The sequence below is a fragment of the Bombina bombina genome, chromosome 3 (genome assembly GCF_027579735.1).
Source record: "Bombina bombina isolate aBomBom1 chromosome 3, aBomBom1.pri, whole genome shotgun sequence".
NCBI classification, from domain to species: Eukaryota; Metazoa; Chordata; class Amphibia; order Anura; family Bombinatoridae; genus Bombina; species Bombina bombina.
Window position 1 is genome coordinate 4,265,901 of NC_069501.1, and position 27,500 is coordinate 4,293,400.

The 27,500-nt window shown below is 41.1% G+C and overlaps 1 protein-coding gene across 1 annotated transcript in view; it reads right to left on the reverse strand.

Annotated features, from left to right (window-relative positions):
• CBS (cystathionine beta-synthase) overlaps positions 1-27,500 on the reverse strand; it is a gene marked incomplete in the record, with an annotated part of 186,425 nt that overhangs the window by 94,669 nt on the left and 64,256 nt on the right. Inside the window, 1 exon segment of the mRNA XM_053705702.1 lies at positions 25,867-26,001. Coding sequence (XP_053561677.1) covers positions 25,867-26,001 — 135 coding nt within the window.

Below are 27,500 nucleotides of genomic sequence, written 5' to 3' on the forward strand. Positions count from 1 at the left end.
GCTCTCTATATAACTACAGGCTGTCACACTACTCTATATAACTACAGGCTGTCACACTACTCTCTATATAACTACAGGCTGTCATACTGCTCTCTATATAACTACAGGCTGTCACACTACTCTCTATATAACTACAGGCTGTCACACTGTCTCTATATAACTACAGCCTGTCACACTACTCTATATACCTACAGGCTGTCACACTACTCTCTATATAACTACAGGCTGTCATACTGCTCTCTATATAACTACAGGCTGTCACACTACTCTCTATATAACTACAGACTGTCACACTGTCTCTATATAACTACAGACTGTCACACTACTCTCTATATAACTACAGGCTGTCACACTGTCTATATAACTACAGGCTGTCACACTACTCTCTATATAACTACAGGCTGTCACACTGTCTCTATATAACTACAGGCTGTCACACTACTCTCTATATAACTACAGGCTGTCACACTGTCTCTATATAACTACAGGCTGTCACACTACTCTCTATATAACTACAGGCTGTCACACTGTCTCTATATAACTACAGGCTGTCACACTACTCTCTATATAACTACAGGCTGTCACACTGTCTCTATATAACTACAGGCTGTCACACTACTCTCTATATAACTAAAGGCTGTCACACTACTCTCTATATAACTACAGGCTGTCACACTGTCTCTATATAACTACAGGCTGTCACACTGTCTCTATATAACTACAGGCTGTCATACTGCTCTCTATATAACTACAGGTTGTCACACTGTCTCTATATAACTACAGGCTGTCACACTGTCTCTATATAACTACAGGCTGTCACACTACTCTCTATATAACTACAGGCTGTCACACTGTCTCTATATAACTACAGGCTGTCACACTGTCTCTATATAACTAAAGGCTGTCACACTACTCTCTATATAACTACAGGCTGTCACACTACTCTCTATATAACTACAGGCTGTCACACTACTCTCTATATAACTACAGGCTGTCACACTACTCTCTATATAACTACAGGCTGTCACACTGTCTCTATATAACTACAGGCTGTCACACTGTCTCTATATAACTACAGGCTGTCACACTGTCTCTATATAACTACAGGCTGTCACACTGTCTCTATATAACTACAGGCTGTCATACTGCTCTCTATATAACTACAGGCTGTCATACTGCTCTCTATATAACTACAGGCTGTCATACTGCTCTCTATATAACTACAGACTGTCACACTGCTCTCTATATAACTACAGGCTGTCATACTGCTCTCTATATAACTACAGACTGTCACACTGTCTCTATATAACTACAGGCTGTCATACTGCTCTCTATATAACTACAGACTGTCACACTGCTCTCTATATAACTACAGGCTGTCACACTGTCTCTATATAACTACAGGCTGTCACACTACTCTCTATATAACTACAGCCTGTCACACTACTCTCTATATAACTACAGGCTGTCACACTACTCTCTATATAACTACAGGCTGTCACACTACTCTCTATATAACTACAGGCTGTCATACTGCTCTCTATATAACTACAGACTGTCACACTGCTCTCTATATAACTACAGGCTGTCATACTGCTCTCTATATAACTACAGACTGTCACACTGTCTCTATATAACTACAAGCTGTCACACTACTCTCTATATAACTACAGGCTGTCACACTACTCTCTATATAACTACAGGCTGTCACACTACGCTCTATATAACTACAGGCTGTCACACTGTCTCTATATAACTACATGCTGTCACACTGTCTCTATATACCTACAGACTGTCACACTACTCTCTATATAACTACAGGCTGTCACACTGTCTCTATATAACTACAGGCTGTCACACTACTCTCTATATAACTACAGGCTGTCACACTGTCTCTATATAACTACAGGCTGTCACACTGTCTCTATATAACTACAGGCTGTCACACTGTCTCTATATAACTACAGGCTGTCACACTACTCTCTATATAACTACAGCCTGTCACACTACTCTCTATATAACTACAGCCTGTCACACTACTCTCTATATAACTACAGGCTGTCACACTACTCTCTATATAACTACAGCCTGTCACACTACTCTCTATATAACTACAGGCTGTCACACTACTCTCTGTATAACTACAGGCTGTCACACTACTCTCTATATAACTACAGGCTGTCACACTACTCTCTATATAACTACAGGCTGTCACACTGTCTCTATATAACTACAGGCTGTCACACTACTCTCTATATAACTACAGGCTGTCACACTACTCTCTATATAACTACAGGCTGTCACACTACTCTCTATATAACTACAGCCTGTCACACTACTCTCTATATAACTACAGGCTGTCACACTACTCGCTATATAACTACAGGCTGTCACACTGTCTCTATATAACTACAGGCTGTCACACTGTCTCTATATAACTACAGGCTGTCACACTGTCTCTATATAACTACAGGCTGTCATACTGCTCTCTATATAACTACAGGCTGTCATACTGCTCTCTATATAACTACAGACTGTCACACTACTCTCTATATAACTACAGGCTGTCATACTGCTCTCTATATAACTACAGACTGTCACACTGTCTCTATATAACTACAGGCTGTCACACTACTCTCTATATAACTACAGGCTGTCACACTACTCTCTATATAACTACAGGCTGTCACACTACTCTCTATATAACACCAGGCTGTCACACTACTCTATATAACACCAGGCTGTCACACTACTCTATATAACACCAGGCTGTCACACTACTCTATATAACTACAGGCTGTCACACTACTCTATATAACTACAGACTGTCACACTACTCTATATAACACCAGGCTGTCACACTACTCTATATAACTACAGACTGTCACACTACTCTATATAACACCAGGCTGTCACACTACTCTATATAACACCAGGCTGTCACACTGTCTCTATATAACTACAGTCTGTCACACTACTCTCTATATAACTACAGGCTGTCACACTACTCTCTATATAACTACAGGCTGTCACACTGTCTCTATATAACTACAGTCTGTAACACTGCTCTCTATATAACTACAGGCTGTCCCACTACTCTCTATATAACTACAGGCTGTCACACTACTCTCTATATACCTACAGGCTGTCACACTACTCTCTATATACCTACAGGCTGTCACACTACTCTCTATATAACTACAGGCTGTCACACTACTCTCTATATAACTACAGGCTGTCACACTACTCTCTATATAACTACAGGCTGTCACAATACTCTATATACCTACAGGCTGTCACACTGTCTCTATATAACTACAGGCTGTCACACTACTCTATATACCTACAGGCTGTCACACTGTCTCTATATAACTACAGGCTGTCACACTGTCTCTATATAACTACAGGCTGTCACACTACTCTCTATATAACTACAGGCTGTCACACTACTCTCTATATAACTACAGGCTGTCATACTGCTCTCTATATAACTACAGGCTGTAACACTGCTCTCTATATAACTACAGGCTGTCACAATACTCTCTATATAACTACAGGCTGTCACACTGTCTCTATATAACTACAGGCTGTCACACTACTCTCTATATACCTACAGGCTGTCACACTACTCTCTATATAACTACAGGCTGTCACACTACTCTCTATATACTACAGGCTTGTCACATATACTCTCTATATACTACAGGCTGTCAACACTGTCTCTAATAACTACAGGCTGTCATACTGCTCTCTATATAACTACAGCCTGTCACACTACTCATATATACCTACAGCCTGTCACACTCTCTTCTATATAACTACAGGCTGTCACACTACTCTCTATATAAATACAGGCTGTCATTACTGCTCTCTATATACTACTGGCTGTCACACTACTCTCTATATAACTACAGGCTGTCAACTACTCTCTATATAACTACAGGCTGTCATACTGCTCTCTATATAACTACAGGCTGTCACACTACTACTCTATATAACTACAGGCTGTCATACTGCTCTCTATATAACTACAGGCTGTCACACTACTCTCTATATAACTACAGGCTGTCACAATACTCTCTATATAACTACAGGCTGTCACACTGTCTCTATATAACTACAGCTGTCACACTGTCTCATATTACTACAGGCTGTCACAACTACTCTCTATATAACTACAGGCTGTCACATCTGCTCTCTATAATAACTACAGCCTGTCACACTACTCTATATACCTACAGGCTGTCACACTACTCTCTATATAACTACAGGCTGTCACACTACTCTCTATATAACTACAGGCTGTCACACTACTCTCTATATACCTACAGGCTGTCACACTGTCTCTATATAACTACAGGCTGTAACACTGCTCTCTATATAACACCAGGCTGTCACACTGTCTCTATATAACTACAGGCTGTCACACTGTCTCTATATAACTACAGGCTGTCACACTACTCTCTATATAACTACAGGCTGTCACACTACTCTCTATATAACTACAGGCTGTCACACTACTCTCTATATAACTACAGGCTGTCACACTACTCTCTATAAACTACAGGCTGTCACAACTCTCTATATACTACAGGCTGTCACACTGTCTCTATATAACTACAGGCTGTCACACTACTCTCTATATAACTACAGGCTGTCCCACTACTCTCTATATAACTACAGGCTGTCCCACTACTCTCTATATAACTACAGGCTGTCATACTGCTCTCTATATAACTACAGGCTGTCACACTACTCTCTATATAACTACAGGCTGTCATACTGCTCTCTATATAACTACAGGCTGTCATACTGCTCTCTATATAACTACAGGCTGTCACACTACTCTCTATATAACTACAGGCTGTCACACTACTCTCTATATAACTACAGGCTGTCACACTACTCTATATACCTACAGGCTGTCACACTACTCTCTATATAACTACAGGCTGTCCAATACTGCTCTCTATATAACTACAGGCTTTCACACTACTCTCATATAACTACAGGCTGTCATACTGCTCTCTATATAACTACAGGCTGTCACACTACTCTCTATATAACTACAGGCTGTCATACTGCTCTCTATATAACTACAGGCTGTCACACTACTCTCTATATAACTACAGGCTGTCACAATACTCTCTATATAACTACAGGCTGTCACACTGTCTCTATATAACTACAGGCTGTCACACTGTCTCTATATAACTACAGGCTGTCACACTGTCTCTATATAACTACAGGCTGTCACACTACTCTCTATATAACTACAGGCTGTCACACTGTCTCTATATAACTACAGCCTGTCACACTACTCTATATACCTACAGGCTGTCACACTACTCTCTATATAACTACAGGCTGTCACACTACTCTCTATATACCTACAGGCTGTCACACTGTCTCTATATAACTACAGGCTGTAACACTGCTCTCTATATAACACCAGGCTGTCACACTGTCTCTATATAACTACAGGCTGTCACACTGTCTCTATATAACTACAGGCTGTCACACTACTCTCTATATAACTACAGGCTGTCACACTACTCTCTATATAACTACAGGCTGTCACACTACTCTCTATATAACTACAGGCTGTCACACTACTCTCTCTCTATATACTACAGGCTGTCACACTACTCTCTATATAACTACATGCTCACACTACTCTCTATATAACTACAGGCTGTCACACTACTCTCTATATAACTACAGGCTGTCACACTACTCTCTATATAACTACAGGCTGTCACACTACTCTCTATATAACTACAGGCTGTCACACTACTCTCTATATACCTACAGGCTGTCACACTACTCTATATACCTACAGCCTGTCACACTACTCTATATACCTACAGGCTGTCACACTACTCTCTATATAACTACAGGCTGTCACAATACTCTATATACCTACAGGCTGTCACACTACTCTCTATATACCTACAGGCTGTCACAATACTCTCTATATACCTACAGCCTGTCACAATACTCTATATACCTACAGGCTGTCACACTACTCTCTATATAACTACAGGCTGTCACAATACTCTATATACCTACAGGCTGTCACACTACTCTCTATATACCTACAGGCTGTCACAATACTCTCTATATACCTACAGCCTGTCACAATACTCTATATACCTACAGGCTGTCACACTACTCTCTATATAACTACAGGCTGTCACACTACTCTCTATATAACTACAGGCTGTCACACTACTCTCTATATAACTACAGGCTGTCACACTACTCTCTATATAACTACAGACTGTCACACTACTCTCTATATAACTACAGCCTGTCACAATACTCTATATACCTACAGGCTGTCACACTACTCTCTATATACCTACAGGCTGTCACACTACTCTCTGTATAACTACAGGCTGTCACACTACTCTCTATATAACTACAGGCTGTCACACTACTCTATATAACTACAGGCTGTCACACTACTCTCTATATACCTACAGGCTGTCACACTACTCTCTGTATAACTACAGGCTGTCACACTACTCTCTGTATAACTACAGGCTGTCACAATACTCTATATAACTACAGGCTGTCACACTACTCTATATAACTACAGGCTGTCACAATACTCTATATACCTACAGGCTGTCACACTACTCTCTATATACCTACAGGCTGTCACACTACTCTCTATATACCTACAGGCTGTCACACTACTCTCTATATACCTACAGGCTGTCACACTACTCTCTATATACCTACAGGCTGTCACACTACTCTCTATATACCTACAGGCTGTCACACTACTCTATATAACTACAGGCTGTCACAATACTCTATATAACTACAGGCTGTCACACTACTCTATATAACTACAGGCTGTCACAATACTCTATATAACTACAGGCTGTCACACTACTCTCTATATACCTACAGGCTGTCACACTACTCTCTATATACCTACAGGCTGTCACACTACTCTCTATATACCTACAGGCTGTCGCACTACTCTATATACCTACAGGCTGTCACACTACTCTCTATATAACTACAGGCTGTCACACTACTCTCTATATAACTACAGGCTGTCACACTACTCTCTATGTACCTACAGGCTGTCACACTACTCTCTATATACCTACAGGCTGTCACACTACTCTCTATATACCTACAGGCTGTCAGACTACTCTATATAACTACAGGCTGTCACACTGTCTCTATATAACTACAGCCTGTCACACTACTCTATATACCTACAGGCTGTCACACTACTCTCTATATAACTACAGGCTGTCACACTACTCTCTATATAACTACAGGCTGTCACACTGTCTCTATATAACTACAGGCTGTCACACTACTCTATATAACTACAGGCTGTCACAATACTCTATATAACTACAGGCTGTCACACTACTCTCTATATAACTACAGGCTGTCACACTACTCTCTATATAACTACAGGCTGTCACACTACTCTCTATATAACTACAGACTGTCACACTACTCTCTATATACCTACAGGCTGTCACACTACTCTCTATATACCTACAGGCTGTCACACTACTCTCTATATACCTACAGGCTGTCGCACTACTCTATATACCTACAGGCTGTCACACTACTCTCTATATACCTACAGGCTGTCGCACTACTCTATATACCTACAGGCTGTCACACTACTCTCTATATAACTACAGGCTGTCACACTACTCTCTATATAACTACAGGCTGTCACACTACTCTCTATATAACTACAGGCTGTCACACTACTCTCTATATAACTACAGGCTGTCACACTACTCTCTATATAACTACAGGCTGTCACACTACTCTCTATATAACTACAGGCTGTCACACTACTCTCTATATAACTACAGGCTGTCACACTACTCTCTATATAACTACAGCCTGTCACAATACTCTATATACCTACAGGCTGTCACACTACTCTCTATATACCTACAGGCTGTCACACTACTCTCTGTATAACTACAGGCTGTCACACTACTCTCTATATAACTACAGACTGTCACACTACTCTCTATATAACTACAGGCTGTCACACTACTCTCTATATACCTACAGGCTGTCACACTACTCTCTATATACCTAAAGGCTGTCACACTACTCTCTATATACCTACAGGCTGTCACACTACTCTATATACCTACAGGCTGTCACACTGTCTCTATATACCTACAGGCTGTCACACTACTCTCTATATAACTACAGGCTGTCACACTACTCTCTATATAACTACAGGCTGTCACACTACTCTCTATATACCTACAGACTGTCACACTACTCTCTATATAACTACAGGCTGTCACACTACTCTCTGTATAACTACAGGCTGTCACACTACTCTCTGTATAACTACAGGCTGTCACACTACTCTCTGTATAACTACAGGCTGTCACACTACTCTCTATATAACTACAGGCTGTCACACTACTCTCTATATACCTACAGGCTGTCACACTACTCTCTGTATAACTACAGGCTGTCACACTACTCTCTGTATAACTACAGGCTGTCACACTACTCTCTATATAACTACAGGCTGTCACACTACTCTATATAACTACAGGCTGTCACACTACTCTCTATATAACTACAGGCTGTCATACTGCTCTCTATATAACTACAGGCTGTCACACTACAGGCTGTCACACTACTCTCTATATAACTACAGGCTGTCACACTACTCTCTATATAACTACAGGCTGTCACACTACTCTCTATATAACTACAGGCTGTCACACTACTCTCTATATAACTACAGGCTGTCACACTACTCTCTATATAACTACAGGCTGTCATACTGCTCTCTATATACCTACAGGCTGTCACACTACTCTCTGTATAGCTACAGGCTGTCACACTACTCTCTATATAACTACAGACTGTCACACTACTCTCTATATAACTACAGGCTGTCACACTACTCTCTATATAACTACAGGCTGTCACACTACTCTCTATATACCTACAGGCTGTCACACTACTCTCTATATACCTACAGGCTGTCACACTACTCTCTATATACCTACAGGCTGTCACACTACTCTCTATATACCTACAGGCTGTCACACTACTCTCTGTATAACTACAGGCTGTCACACTACTCTCTATATAACTACAGGCTGTCACACTACTCTATATAACTACAGGCTGTCACACTACTCTCTATATAACTACAGACTGTCACACTACTCTATATAACTACAGGCTGTCACACTACTCTCTATATAACTACAGGCTGTCACACTACTCTATATAACTACAGGCTGTCACACTACTCTCTATATAACTACAGACTGTCACACTACTCTCTATATAACTACAGGCTGTCACACTACTCTCTATATAACTACAGGCTGTCATACTGCTCTCTATATAACTACAGGCTGTCACACTACTCTCTATATAACTACAGGCTGTCACACTGTCTCTATATAACTACAGCCTGTCACACTACTCTATATACCTACAGGCTGTCACACTACTCTCTATATAACTACAGGCTGTCATACTGCTCTCTATATAACTACAGGCTGTCACACTACTCTCTATATAACTACAGGCTGTCACACTACTCTCTGTATAACTACAGGCTGTCACACTACTCTCTGTATAACTACAGGCTGTCACACTACTCTCTATATAACTACAGGCTGTCACACTACTCTATATACCTACAGGCTGTCACACTGTCTCTATATACCTACAGGCTGTCACACTACTCTCTATATAACTACAGGCTGTCACACTACTCTCTATATACCTACAGGCTGTCACACTACTCTCTGTATAACTACAGGCTGTCACACTACTCTCTATATAACTACAGGCTGTCACACTACTCTCTATATAACTACAGGCTGTCACACTACTCTATATAACTACAGGCTGTCACACTACTCTCTATATACCTACAGGCTGTCACACTACTCTCTGTATAACTACAGGCTGTCACACTACTCTCTATATAACTACAGACTGTCACACTACTCTCTATATAACTACAGGCTGTCACACTACTCTCTATATAACTACAGGCTGTCACACTACTCTCTATATACCTACAGGCTGTCACACTACTCTCTATATACCTACAGTCTGTCACACTACTCTCTATATACCTACAGGCTGTACACTAACTCCTCTATATACCTACAGGCTGTCACACTACTCTCTATATACCTACAGGCTGTCACACTACTCTCTATATACATACAGGCTGTCACACTACTACTCTGTATAACTACAGGCTGTCACACTACTCTCTATATAACTACAGGCTGTCACACTACTCTATATAACTACAGGCTGTCACACTACTCTCTATATAACTACAGCCTGTCACACTACTCTCTATATAACTACAGGCTGTCACACTACTCTCTGTATAACTACAGGCTGTCACACTGTCTCTATATAACTACAGGCTGTCACACTACTCTCTATATAACTACAGGCTGTCACACTACTCTCTATATAACTACAGGCTGTCACACTACTCTCTATATAACTACAGGCTGTCACACTACTCTCTATATAACTACAGGCTGTCACACTACTCTCTATATAACTACAGGCTGTCACACTACTCTCTATATAACTACAGCCTGTCACACTACTCTCTATATAACTACAGGCTGTCACACTACTCGCTATATAACTACAGGCTGTCACACTGTCTCTATATAACTACAGGCTGTCACACTGTCTCTATATAACTACAGGCTGTCACACTGTCTCTATATAACTACAGGCTGTCATACTGCTCTCTATATAACTACAGGCTGTCATACTGCTCTCTATATAACTACAGACTGTCACACTACTCTCTATATAACTACAGGCTGTCATACTGCTCTCTATATAACTACAGACTGTCACACTGTCTCTATATAACTACAGGCTGTCACACTACTCTCTATATAACTACAGGCTGTCACACTACTCTCTATATAACTACAGGCTGTCACACTACTCTATATAACACCAGGCTGTCACACTACTCTATATAACACCAGGCTGTCACACTACTCTATATAACACCAGGCTGTCACACTACTCTATATAACTACAGGCTGTCACACTACTCTATATAACACCAGGCTGTCACACTACTCTATATAACTACAGACTGTCACACTACTCTATATAACACCAGGCTGTCACACTACTCTATATAACACCAGGCTGTCACACTACTCTCTATATAACTACAGGCTGTCACACTACTCTCTATATAACTACAGGCTGTCACACTACTCTCTATATAACTACAGGCTGTCACACTGTCTCTATATAACTACAGTCTGTAACACTGCTCTCTATATAACTACAGGCTGTCCCACTACTCTCTATATAACTACAGGCTGTCACACTACTCTCTATATACCTACAGGCTGTCACACTACTCTCTATATACCTACAGGCTGTCACAATACTCTATTATACTACAGGCTGTCCACACTATCTCTATATACTACAGGCTGTCACACTACTCTCTATATAACTACAGGCTGTCACTTCTCTATATACCTACAGGCTGTCAATACTCTCTATATAACTACAGGCTGTCACAATACTATATATAACTAAGGCTGTCACACTGTCTTCTATATAACTACAGGCTGTCACTACTCTATATACTACAGGCTGTCACAACTGTCTCGATATACTACAGGCTGTCACACTGTCTATATATAACTACAGGCTGTCACACTACTCTATATAACTACAGGCTGTCACAATACTCTATATACCTACAGGCTGTCACACTGTCTCTATATAACTACAGGCTGTCACACTACTCTCTATATAACTACAGGCTGTCACAATACTCTATATAACTACAGTCTGTCACACTACTCTCTATATAACTACAGGCTGTCACACTACTCTCTATATAACTACAGGCTGTCACACTACTCTCTATATAACTACAGGCTGTCACACTACTCTCTATATACCTACAGGCTGTCACACTGTCTCTATATAACTACAGGGCTGTCACACTTCTATCTTTATAAACTACAGGCTGTCACACTACTCTCTATATAACTACAGGCTGTCACACTCTCTCTATATAACTAAGGCTGTCACACTACTCACTATATAACTACAGGCTGTCACACTACTCTCTATATACTACAGGCTGTCACACTACTCTCTATATAACTACAGGCTGTCACACTACTCTCTATATAACTACAGGCTGTCACACTACTCTCTATATAACTACAGGCTGTCACACTACTCTCTATATAACTACAGGCTGTCACACTACTCTCTATATAACTACAGGCTGTCACAATACTCTATATAACTACAGGCTGTCACACTACTCTCTATATACCTACAGGCTGTCACACTGTCTCTTTTTTACTACAGGCTGTCACACTACTCTCTATATAACCTACAGGCTGTCACACTGTCTCTATATAACTACAGGCTGTCACACTGTCTCTATATACTACAGGTGTAACACTGTCTCTATATACCTACAGGCTGTCACACTGTCTCTATATAACTACAGGCTGTCACACTGTCTCTATATAACTACAGGCTGTCACACTACTCTCTATATAACTACAGGCTGTCACAATACTCTATATAACTACAGGCTGTCACACTGTCTCTATATAACTACAGGCTGTCACACTACTCTCTATATACTACAGGCTGTCACACTACTCTCTATATAACTACAGGCTGTCACACTAACTTATATACTACAGCTGTCACAATACTCTATATACCTACAGGCTGTCACACTACTCTCTATATAACTACAGGCTGTCACATACTCTTATATAACTACAGGCTGTCACACTACTCTCTATTAACTACAGGCTGTCACACTACTCTCTATATAACTACAGGCTGTCACACTACTCTATTAAACTAACAGGCTGTCACACTACTCTATATACTACAGCTGTCACACTACTCTATATACCTACTCCTGTCAAATACTCTATACCTCAGGCTGTCACACACTACTCTATTATAACTACAGGCTGTCACACTACTCTCTATATAACTACAGGCTGTCACACACTACTCTATATAACTACAGGCTGTCACACTACTCTCTATATAACTACAGGCTGTCACACTACTCTATATAACTACAGCCTGTCACACTACTCTATATAACTACAGCCTGTCACACTACTCTATATAACTACAGCCTGTCACACTACTCTATATAACTACAGGCTGTCACACTACTCTCTATATACCTACAGGCTGTCACACTACTCTCTATATAACTACAGGCTGTCACAATACTCTATATACTACAGGCTGTCACACTACTCTCTATATACCTACAGGCTGTCACAATACTCTATATACCTACAGGCTGTCACACTACTCTATATACCTACAGCCTGTCACACTACTCTATATACCTACAGGCTGTCACACTGTCTCTATATAACTACAGGCTGTCACACTGTCTCTATATACCTACAGCCTGTCACACTACTCTCTATATAACTACAGGCTGTCACACTACTCTCTATATAACTACAGGCTGTCATTACTGCCTTATATAACTACAGGATGTCAACTACTCTCTATATAACTACAGGCTGTCACACTACTCTCTATATAACTACAGGCTGTCACACCTACTCTCTATATAATACAGGCTGTCACACTGTCTCTATATAACTACAGGCTGTCACACTTCTCTATATACTACAGGCTGTCACACTGTTCTCTATATAACTACAGGCTGTCACAACTGTACTCTATATAACTACAGGCTGTCACACTCTCTATATATACTACAGGCTGTCACAATACTCTATATACTACAGGCTGTCACTGTCTCTATATAACTACAGGCTGTCACACTCTCTCTATTAACTACAGGCTGTCACATACTCCTATATAACTACAGGCTGTCACACTACTCTCTATATAACTACAGGCTGTCACAATACTCTATATACCTACAGGCTGTCACACTGTCTCTATATAACTACAGGCTGTCACACTACTCTCTATATAACTACAGGCTGTCACACTACTCTCTATAAAACTACAGGCTGTCACACTACTCTCTATTATAACTACGGCTGTCACTACTCTCTATATAACTACAGGCTGTCACAATACTCTCTATATAACTACAGGCTGTCACACTGTCTCTATATAACTACAGGCTGTCACACTACTCTCTATATAACTACAGGCTGTCACACTACTCTCTATATAACTACAGGCTGTCACACTACTCTATATAACTACAGGCTGTCACAATACTCTCTATATAACTACAGGCTGTCACACTGTCTCTATATAACTACAGGCTGTCACACTACTCTCTATATAACTACAGGCTGTCACACTACTCTCTATATAACTACAGGCTGTCACACTACTCTCTATATAACTACAGGCTGTCACAATACTCTCTATATAACTACAGGCTGTCACACTGTCTCTATATAACTACAGGCTGTCATACTGCTCTCTATATAACTACAGCCTGTCACACTACTCTATATACCTACAGCCTGTCACACTACTCTCTATATAACTACAGGCTGTCACACTACTCTCTATATAACTACAGGCTGTCATACTGCTCTCTATATAACTACAGGCTGTCACACTACTCTCTATATAACTACAGGCTGTCACATACTCTCTATATAACTACAGGCTGTTCATACTGCTCTCTATATAACTACAGGGCTGTCACACTACTCTCTATATAAAGTACAGGCTGTCATACTGCTCTCTATATAACTACAGGCTGCTTCAACTACTCTCTATATAACTACAGGCTGTCACAATACTCTCTATATAACTACAGGCTGTCACACTGTCTCTATATAACTACAGGCTGTCACACTGTCTCTATATAACTACAGGCTGTCACACTACTCTCTATATAACTACAGGCTGTCACACTACTCTATATAACTACAGGCTGTCACACTACTCTCTATATAACTACAGGCTGTCACACTACTCTCTATATAACTACAGGCTGTCACACTACTCTCTCTATATAACTACAGGCTGTCACAATACTCTCTATATAAACTACAGGCAGTCACACTGTCTCTATATAAACTACAGGCTGTCATACTGCTCTCTATATAACTACAGCCCCCTGTACACTACTCTATATACCTACAGCCTGTCACACTACTCTCTATATAACTACAGGCTGTCACACTACTCTCTATATAACTACAGGCTGTCATACTGCTCTCTATATAACTACAGGCTGTCACACTACTCTCTATATAACTACAGGCTGTCACACTACTCTCTATATAACTACAGGCCTGTCATACTGCTATCTATATAAACTACAGGCTGTCACACTACTCTCTATATAACTACAGGCTGTCATACTGCTCTCTATATAACTACAGGCTGTCACACTACTCTCTATATAACTACAGGCTGTCACAATACTCTCTATATAACTACAGGCTGTCACACTGTCTCTATATAACTACAGGCTGTCACACTGTCTCTATATAACTAAAGGCTGTCACACTACTCTCTATATAACTACAGGCTGTCACACTGTCTCTATATAACTACAGCCTGTCACACTACTCTATATACCTACAGGCTGTCACACTACTCTCTATATAACTACAGGCTGTCACACTACTCTCTATATAACTACAGGCTGTCACACTACTCTCTATATACCTACAGGCTGTCACACTACTCTATATAACTACAGGCTGTAACACTGCTCTCTATATAACACCAGGCTGTCACACTGTCTCTATATAACTACAGGCTGTCACACTGTCTCTATATAACTACAGGCTGTCACACTACTCTCTATACTAACTACAGGCCTGTCACACTACTCTCTTATAACTACAGGCTGTCACACTACTCTCTATATAACTACAGGCTGTCACACTACTCTCTATATAACTACAGGCTGTCACACTACTCTCTATATAACTACAGGCTGTCACACTGTCTCTATATAACTACAGGCTGTCACACTACTCTCTATATAACTACAGGCTGTCACACTACTCTCTATATAACTACAGGCTGTCCCACTACTCTCTATATAACTACAGGCTGTCATACTGCTCTCTATATAACTACAGGCTGTCACACTACTCTCTATATAACTACAGGCTGTCATACTGCTCTCTATATAACTACAGCCTGTCACACTACTCTATATAACTACAGCCTGTCACACTACTCTCTATATAACTACAGGCTGTCACACTACTCTCTATATAACTACAGGCTGTCATACTGCTCTCTATATAACTACAGGCTGTCATACTGCTCTCTATATAACTACAGGCTGTCACACTACTCTCTATATAACTACAGGCTGTCACACTACTCTCTATATAACTACAGGCTGTCACACTACTCTCTATATAACTACAGGCTGTCACACTACTCTCTATATAACTACAGGCTGTCATACTGCTCTCTATATAACTACAGGCTGTCACACTACTCTCTATATAACTACAGGCTGTCACACTACTCTCTATATAACTACAGGCTGTCATACTGCTCTCTATATAACTACAGGCTGTCACACTACTCTCTATATAACTACAGGCTGTCATACTGCTCTCTATATAACTACAGGCTGTCACACTACTCTCTATATAACTACAGGCTGTCACAATACTCTCTATATGACTACAGGCTGTCACACTGTCTCTATATAACTACAGGCTGTCACACTGTCTCTATATAACTACAGGCTGTCACACTGTCTCTATATAACTACAGGCTGTCACACTACTACTCTATATAACTACAGGCCTGTCCACACTGTCTCTATATAACTACAGCTGTCACACTACTCTATATACCTACAGGCTGTCACACTACTCTCTATATAACTACAGGCTGTCACACTACTCTCTATATACCTACAGGCTGTCACACTGTCTCTATATAACTACAGGCTGTAACACTGCTCTCTATATAACACCAGGCTGTACACTGTCTCTATATAACTACAGGCTGTCACACTGTCTCTTATAACTACAGGTGTCACACTTTCTATATATAACTACAGGCTGTCACACTACTCTCTATATAACTACAGGCTGTCACACTACTCTATATAACTACAGGCTGTCACACTTCTCTCTATATAACTACAGGCTGTCACACTACTCTCTATATAACTACAGGCTGTCACACTACTCTCTATATAAACTACAGGCTGTCACACTACTCTCTTAAACTACAGGCTGTCACACTACTCTCTATATAACTACAGGCTGTCACACTACTCTATATACCTACAGCCTGTCACACTACTCTATATACCTACAGGCTGTCACACTTCTCTATATAACTACAGGCTGTCACAATACTCTCTATATAACTAAGGCTGTCACAATACTCTATATACCTACAGGCTGTCAACTACTCTCTATATACCTACAGGCTGTCACAATACTCTCTATATACCTACAGCTGTCACAATACTCTATATACCTACAGGCTGTCACACTACTCTCTATATAACTACAGGCTGTCACAATACTCTATATACCTCAGGCTGTCACACTACTCTCTATATACCTACAGGCTGTCACAATACTCTCTTATACCTACAGCCTGTCACAATACTCTATATACCTACAGGCTGTCACACTACTTCTATATACCTACAGGCTGTCACAATACTCTATATACCTACAGGCTGTCACACTACTCTCTATATACCTACAGGCTGTCACAATACTCTATATACCTACAGGCTGTCACACTACTCTCTATATAACTACAGGCTGTCACACTACTCTCTATATAACTACAGGCTGTCACACTACTCTCTATATAACTACAGGCTGTCACACTACTCTCTATATAACTACAGGCTGTCACACTACTCTCTATATAAATACAGACTGTCACACTACTCTCTATATAACTACAGCCTGTCACAATACTCTATATACCTACAGGCTGTCACACTACTCTCTATATACCTACAGGCTGTCACACTACTCTCTGTATAACTACAGGCTGTCACACTACTCTCTATATAACTACAGGCTGTCACACTACTCTATATAACTACAGGCTGTCACACTACTCTCTATATACCTACAGGCTGTCACACTACTCTCTGTATAACTACAGGCTGTCACACTACTCTCTATATACCTACAGACTGTCACACTACTCTCTATATAACTACAGGCTGTCACACTACTCTCTGTAATAACTACAGGCTGTCACACTCTACTCTCTGTATAACTACAGGCTGTCACACTACTCTCTGTATAACTACAGGCTGTCACACTACTCTCTATATAACTACAGGCTGTCACACTACTCTCTATATACCTACAGGCTGTCACACTACTCTCTGTATAACTACAGGCTGTCACACTACTCTCTATATAACTACAGGCTGTCACACTACTCTATATAACTACAGGCTGTCACACTACTCTATATAACTACAGGCTGTCACACTACTCTCTATATAACTACAGGCTGTCATACTGCTCTCTATATAACTACAGGCTGTCACACTACAGGCTGTCACACTACTCTCTATATAACTACAGGCTGTCACACTACTCTCTATATAACTACAGGCTGTCACACTACTCTCTATATAACTACAGGCTGTCACACTACTCTCTATATAACTACAGGCTGTCACACTACTCTCTATATAACTACAGGCTGTCACACTGTCTCTATATAACTACTGGCTGTCATACTGCTCTCTATATAACTACAGGCTGTCACACTACTCTCTGTATAGCTACAGGCTGTCACACTTCTCTCTATTAATAACTACAGACTGTACAATATACTCTCTATATAACTACATGGCTGTCACACTACTCTCTATATAACTACAGGCTGTCACACTACTCTCTATATACCTACATGGCTGTCACACTCTACTCTCTATATACCTACAGGCTGTCACACTACTCTCTATATACCTACAGGCTGTCACAACTCTCTATATCCCTCCTAGTACCTATGGCTGTCACAATACTCTCTATATTACCTATCAGGCTGTCACACTACTCTCTGTATAACTATCAGGCCTGTCACACTACTCTCTATATAACTACAGGCTGTCACACTCACTCTATATATAACTACAGGCTGTCACACTACTCTCTATATAAACTACAGACTGTCCACACTACTCTATATAACTACAGGCTGTCACACTACTCTCTATATAACTACAGGCTGTCACACTACTCTATATAACTACAGGCTGTCACAACTACTCTCTATATAACTACAGACTGTCACACTACTCTCTATATAACTACAGGCTGTCACACTACTCTCTATATAACTACAGGCTGTCATACTGCTCTCTATATAACTACAGGCTGTCACACTACTCTCTATATAACTACAGGCTGTCATACTGCTCTCTATATAACTACAGGCTGTCACACTACTCTATATATAACTACAGACTGTCACACTGTCTCTATATAACTACAGCCTGTCACACTACTCTATATAACTACAGGCTGTCACACTACTCTCTATATAACTACAGGCTGTCATACTGCTCTCTATATAACTACAGGCTGTCACACTACTCTATATAACTACAGGCTGTCACACTACTCTCTGTATAACTACAGGCTGTCACACTACTCTCTGTATAACTACAGGCTGTCACACTACTCTCTATATAACTACAGGCTGTCACACTACTCTATATACCCTACAGGCTGTCCACACTAGTCTCTATATACCTACAGGCTGTCACACTACTCTCTATATAACTACAGGCTGTCACACTACTCTCTATATACCTACAGGCTGTCACACTACTCTCTGTATAACTACAGGCTGTCACACTACTCTCTATATAACTACAGGCTGTCACACTACTCTCTATATAACTACAGGCTGTCACACTGTCTCTATATACTACAGGCTGTCACACTACTCCTATATAACTACAGGCTGTCACACTACTCTCTATATACCCTACAGGCTGTCACACTACTCTCTGTATAACTACAGGCTGTCACACTACTCTCTATATATAACTACAGAACTGTCACACTACTCTCTATTTAACTACAGGCTGTCACCACTACTCTCTATATAACTACAGGCTGTCACACTACTCTCTATATACCTACAGGGCTGTCACACTACTCTCTATATACCTACAGGCTGTCACACTACTCTCTATATAACCTACAGGCTGTCACCACTACTCTCTATATACCTACAGGCTGTCACACTACTCTCTATATACCTACAGGCTGTCACACTACTCTCTATATACAAACAGGCTGTCACACTACTCTCTGTATAACTACAGGCCTGTCACACTACTCTCTATATAACTACAGGCTGTCACACTATCTATATAATACAGGCTGTCACACTACTCTCTATATAACCTACAGACTGTCACACTACTCTACTATAACTACAGGCTGTCACACTACTCTCTATATAACTACAGGCTGTCACAATACTCTCTATATAACTACAGGCTGTCACACTGTCTCTATATAACTACAGGCTGTCACACTACTCTATATATAACTACAGGCTGTCACACTGTCTCTATATAACTACAGGCTGTCACACTACTCTCTATATAACTACAGGCTGTCACACTGTCTCTATATAACTACAGGCTGTCACATTACTCTATATAACTACAGGCTGTCACACTTGTCTCTTATATTAACTAAGGCTGTCACACTAACTCTCTATAACTACAGGCTGTCACACTGTCTCTATATAACTACAGGCTGTCAACACTGTCTCTATATAACTACAGGCTGTCACACTGTCTCTATATAACTACAGGCTGTCACACTGTCCCTATCCTATATCTACAGGCTGTCACACTACTCTCTATATAACTACAGGCTGTCATACTGCTCCTATATATAACTACAGGCTGTCACACTACAGGCTGTCACACTACTCTCTATATAACTACAGGCTGTCACACTACTCTCTATATAAACTACAGGCTGTCACACTACTCTCTATATAAACTACAGGCTGTCACACTACCTCTATATTTACTACAGGCTGTCACACTACTCTCTATATAACTACAGGCTGGTCACACTACTCTTATATAACTACAGGCTGTCATACTGCTCTCTATATCCTACAGGCTGTCACACTACTCTCTGTATAGCTACAGGCTGTCACTACTACTCTCTATAAACTACAGACTGTCACACTACTCTCTATATAACTACAGGCTGTCACACTACTCTCTATATAACTACAGGCTGTCACACTACTCTCTATATACTACAGGCTGTCACCTACTCTCTATATACCTACAGGCTGTCACACTACTCTCTATATACCTACAGGCTGTCACACTACTCTCTATATACCTACAGGCTGTCACACTACTCTCTATATACCTACAGGCTGTCACACTACTCTCTGTATAACTACAGGCTGTCACACTACTCTCTATATAACTACAGGCTGTCACACTACTCTATATAACTACAGGCTGTCACACTACTCTCTATATAACTACAGACTGTCACACTACTCTATATAACTACAGGCTGTCACACTACTCTCTATATAACTACAGGCTGTCACACTACTCTATATAACTACAGGCTGTCACACTACTCTCTATATAACTACAGGCTGTCCCACTACTCTCTATATAACTACAGGCTGTCACACTACTCTCTATATAACTACAGGCTGTCATACTGCTCTCTATATAACTACAGGCTGTCACACTACTCTCTATATAACTACAGGCTGTCATACTGCTCTCTATATAACTACAGGCTGTCACACTACTCTATATATAACTACAGACTGTCACACTGTCTCTATATAACTACAGCCTGTCACACTACTCTATATACCTACAGGCTGTCACACTACTCTCTATATAACTACAGGCTGTCATACTGCTCTCTATATAACTACAGGCTGTCACACTACTCTCTATATACCTGTACAGGCTGTCACAACTACTCTCTGTATAACTAAGGCTGTCACACCTACTCTCTGTATAAACTACAGGCTGTCACACTACTTCTATATAACCTACAGGCTGGTCACATACTCTATATACCTACAGGCCTGTCCACACTGTCTCTATATACCTTACAGGCCTGTCACACATACCTCTCTATATAACTACAGGCTGTCACACTACTCTCTATATACCTACAGGCTGTCAACACTACTCTCTGTATAACTACAGGCTGTCACAACTCTCTACTATATAACTACTGGCTGTCACACTACTCTCTATATAACTACAGGCTGTCACACTGTCTCTATATAATACAGGCTGTCACACCTACTCTATATAACTACCGGCTGTCACACTACTCTCTGATACCTATCAGGCTGTCACACTACTCTCTGGTATAACTACAGGCTGTCACAACTACTCTCTATCTATAATACAGACTGTCACACCTACTCTCTATATAACTACAGGCTGTCCACCACTACTCTCTATAGTAACTAACAGGCTGTCCACACTCCTCTCTATATAACCTACAGGCTGTCTCACTACTCTCTATATAACCTACAGTCTGTCACACTACTCTCGCGTCTACCTACAGTCTGTCACACTACTCTCTATATACCTACAGGCTGTCACACTACTCTCTATATACCTACAGGCTGTCACACTACTCTCTATATACCTACAGGCTGTTCACACTACTCTCTGTATAACTACAGGCTGTCACATCTACTCTCTATATAACTACAGGCTGGTCACACTACTCTATATAACTACAGGCTGTCACACTCTACCTTCTATATAACTACCAGACTGTCACACTACTCTATATAACTTCAGGCTGTCACACTACTCTCTATATAACTACAGGCTGTCACACTACTCTCTTTATAACTACAGGCTGTCACACTGTCTCTATATAACTACAGGCTGTCACACTACTCTATATATAACTACAGGCTGTCACACTGTCTCTATATAACTACAGGCTGTCACACTACTCTCTATATAACTACAGGCTGTCACACTGTCTCTATATAACTACAGGCTGTCACACTACTCTATATAACTACAGGCTGTCACACTGTCTCTATATAACTACAGGCTGTCACACTACTCTATATAACTACAGGCTGTCACACTGTCTCTATATAACTACAGGCTGTCACACTGTCTCTATATAACTACAGGCTGTCACACTGTCTCTATATAACTACAGGCTGTCACACTGTCTCTATATAACTACAGGCTGTCACACTACTCTCTATATAACTACAGGCTGTCACACTGTCTCTATATAACTACAGGCTGTCACACTACTCTCTATATAACTACAGGCTGTCACACTGTCTCTATATAACTACAGGCTGTCACACTGTCTCTATATAACTACAGGCTGTCACACTACTCTATATAACTACAGGCTGTCATACTGCTCTCTATATAACTACAGGCTGTCACACTACTCTCTATATAACTACGAGGCTGTCACCCTACCTCTATATAACTACAGGCTGTCACTACTGCTCTCTATATAACTACAGGCTGTCACCACTACTCTCTATATAACTACAGACTGTCACACTGTCTCTCTATATACCTACAGACTGTCACACTACTCTCTATATACCCTACAGGCTGTCACACTACTCTCAATATACCTACAAGCTGTCATACTGCTCTCTATATAACTACAGCTGTCACACTACTCTCTATATAACTACAGCGTGTCACACTACTCCTCTATATAACTACAGCTGCTCACTTACTCTCTCTATAACTACAGGCTTGTCACACTACTCTCTGTATATAAACTACAGACTGTCACACTACTCTATATATAACTACAGGCTGTCACACTACTCTCTGTATAACTACAGGACTGTCCACACTACTCTATATACCTACAGGCTGTCACACTGTCTCTATATACCTACAGGCTGTCACACTACTCTCTATATAACTACAGGCTGTCACACTACTCTCTATATAACTACAGGCTGTCACACTACTCTCTACATACCTACAGGCTGTCACACTGTCTCTATATAACTACAGGCTGTCACACTACTCTCTATATACCTACAGGCTGTCACACTGTCTCTATATAACTACAGGCTGTCACACAACTCTCTATATACCTACAGGCTGTCACACTACTCTCTATATAACTACAGGCTGTCACACAACTCTATATACCTACAGGCTGTCACACTACTCTCTGTATAACTACAGGCTGTCACACTACTCTCTATATAATACAGGCTGTCACACTACTCTCTATATAACTACAGGCTGTCACACTACTCTCTATATAACTACAGGCTGTCACACTACTCTCTATATAACTACAGGCTGTCACACTACTCTCTATATAACTACATGACTGTCACACTACCTCTATATAACTACAGACTGTCACACTACTCTAGTATACACTACAGGCCTGTCACACTACTCTATATACCTCACAGGCTGTCACACTACTCTATATACTTACAGGCTGTCACACTATCTCTTATACCTACAGGCTGTCAACACTGTCTCTATATTACCTAAGGCTGTCATCACTGTCCTCTATATACCTACAGGCTGTCACACTACTCTCTATATACCTACAGGGCTGTCACACTGTCTCTATATACCTACAGGCTGTACACTACTCTCTAATACCTACACGGCTGTCATCACTACCTCCTATATACCTACAGGCTGTCACACTACTCTATATACCTACAGGCTGTCACACTACTCTCTATATAACTACAGCCTGTCACAATACTCTATATAACTACAGACTGTCACACTGTCTCTATATAACTACAGGCTGTAACACTACTCTCTATATACCTACAGGCTGTCACACTACTCTCTATATAACTACAGACTGTCACACTGTCTCTATATACCTACAGGCTGTCGCAATACTCTATATACCTACAGGCTGTCACAATACTCTATATACCTACAGGCTGTCACACTACTCTATATACCTACAGGCTGTCACAATACTCTATATACCTACAGGCTGTCACACTACTCTCTATATACCTACAGGCTGTCACAATACTCTATATACCTACAGGCTGTCGCAATACTCTATATACCTACAGGCTGTCACACTACTCTCTATATACCTACAGCCTGTCACAATACTCTATATACCTACAGGCTGTCACACTACTCTCTATATACCTACAGGCTGTCACAATACTCTATATACCTACAGGCTGTCACACTACTCTCTATATACCTACAGGCTGTCACAATACTCTATATAACTACAGGCTGTCACAATACTCTATATACCTACAGGCTGTCACACTACTCTCTATATACCTACAGGCTGTCACAATACTCTATATACCTACAGGCTGTCACACTACTCTCTATATACCTACAGGCTGTCACAATACTCTATATACCTACAGGCTGTCACACTACTCTCTATATACCTACAGGCTGTCACAATACTCTATATAACTACAGGCTGTCACAATACTCTATATACCTACAGGCTGTCACACTACTCTCTATATACCTACAGGCTGTCACAATACTCTATATAACTACAGGCTGTCACAATACTCTATATACCTACAGGCTGTCACACTACTCTCTATATAACTACAGGCTGTCACACTACTCTCTATATAACTACAGGCTGTCACACTACTCTCTATATAACTACAGGCTGTCTCACTACTCTCTATATAACTACAGGCTGTCACACTACTCTATATAACTACAGCCTGTCACACTACTCTCTATATAACTACAGGCTGTCACACTACTCTCTATATAACTACAGGCTGTCACACTACTCTCTATATAACACCAGTCTCACAGTCTCTTACCTGGTCAAGGATGTGAGAATTGGGGATCTCATTCTTCAGCCTCCAAGCAACTCCCACATGGGATTCTGGTGAGTCAAATCGAGCATTAGTCGGTGTCCGAACAATCTCTGCACCCAAAGCACGAAGCACGTCCACCTGCAGAACCAGAGACCGCGGTTATCATCAAATACTTCCTCACTGCGCGCACACCAATCTACAGCGCCTCACACCAACACACAGGACACTAACACACCGCACGCTTCGCCTCACTAAGTGTTCCTCACACTAATACAGCACGTACCAATACACTGCACCTCACACTAATACAACGCGTACTAATACACTGCTCCTCACACTAATACAGCGCGTACCAATACACTGCTCCTCACACTAATACAGCACGTACTAATACACTGCGCCTCACACTAATACAGCGCGTACCAATACACTGCGCCTCACACTAATACAGCGCGTACTAATACACTGCACCTCACACTAATACAGCGCGTACCAATACACTGCGCCTCACACTAATACAGCGCGTACTAATACACTGCGCCTCACACTAATACAGCGCGTACTAATACACTGCACCTCACACTAATACAGCGCGTACCAATGCACTGCACCTCACACTAATACAGCGCGTACCAATACACTGCACCTCACACTAATACAGCGCGTACCAATACACTGCACCTCACACTAATACAGCGCGTACTAATACACTGCACCTCACACTAATACAGCGCGTACCAATACACTGCACCTCACACTAATACAGTGCGTACCAATGCACTGCACCTCACACTAATACAGCGCGTACCAATACACTGCACCTCACACTAATACAGCGCGTACCAATACACTGCACCTCACACTAATACAGCGCGTACTAATACACTGCACCTCACACTAATACAGCGCGTACCAATACACTGCACCTCACACTAATACAGCGCGTACCAATACACTGCACCTCACACTAATACAGCGCGTACTAATACACTGCACCTCACACTAATACAGCGCGTACTAATACACTGCACCTCACACTAATACAACGCGTACCAATACACTGCACCTCACACTAATACAGCGCCTCACACTAATACAGCGCGTACTAATACACTGCACCTCACACTAATACAGCGCGTACTAATACACTGCACCTCACACTAATACAGCGCGTACCAATACACTGCACCTCACACTAATACAGCGCGTACTAATACACTGCACCTCACACTAATACAGCACGTACCAATACACTGCACCTCACACTAATACAGTGCGTACTAATACACTGCACCTCACACTAATACAACGCGTACTAATACACTGCACCTCACACTAATACAGCGCGTACCAATACACTGCTCCTCACACTAATACAGCACGTACCAATACACTGCACCTCACACTAATACAGCGCGTACTAATACACTGCACCTCACACTAATACAACGCGTACTAATACACTGCACCTCACACTAATACAGCGCGTACCAATACACTGCTCCTCACACTAATACAGCACGTACCAATACACTGCACCTCACACTAATACAGCGCGTACTAATACACTGCACCTCACACTAATACAGCGCGTCGACTAATACACTGCACCTCACACTAATACAGCGCGTACAATA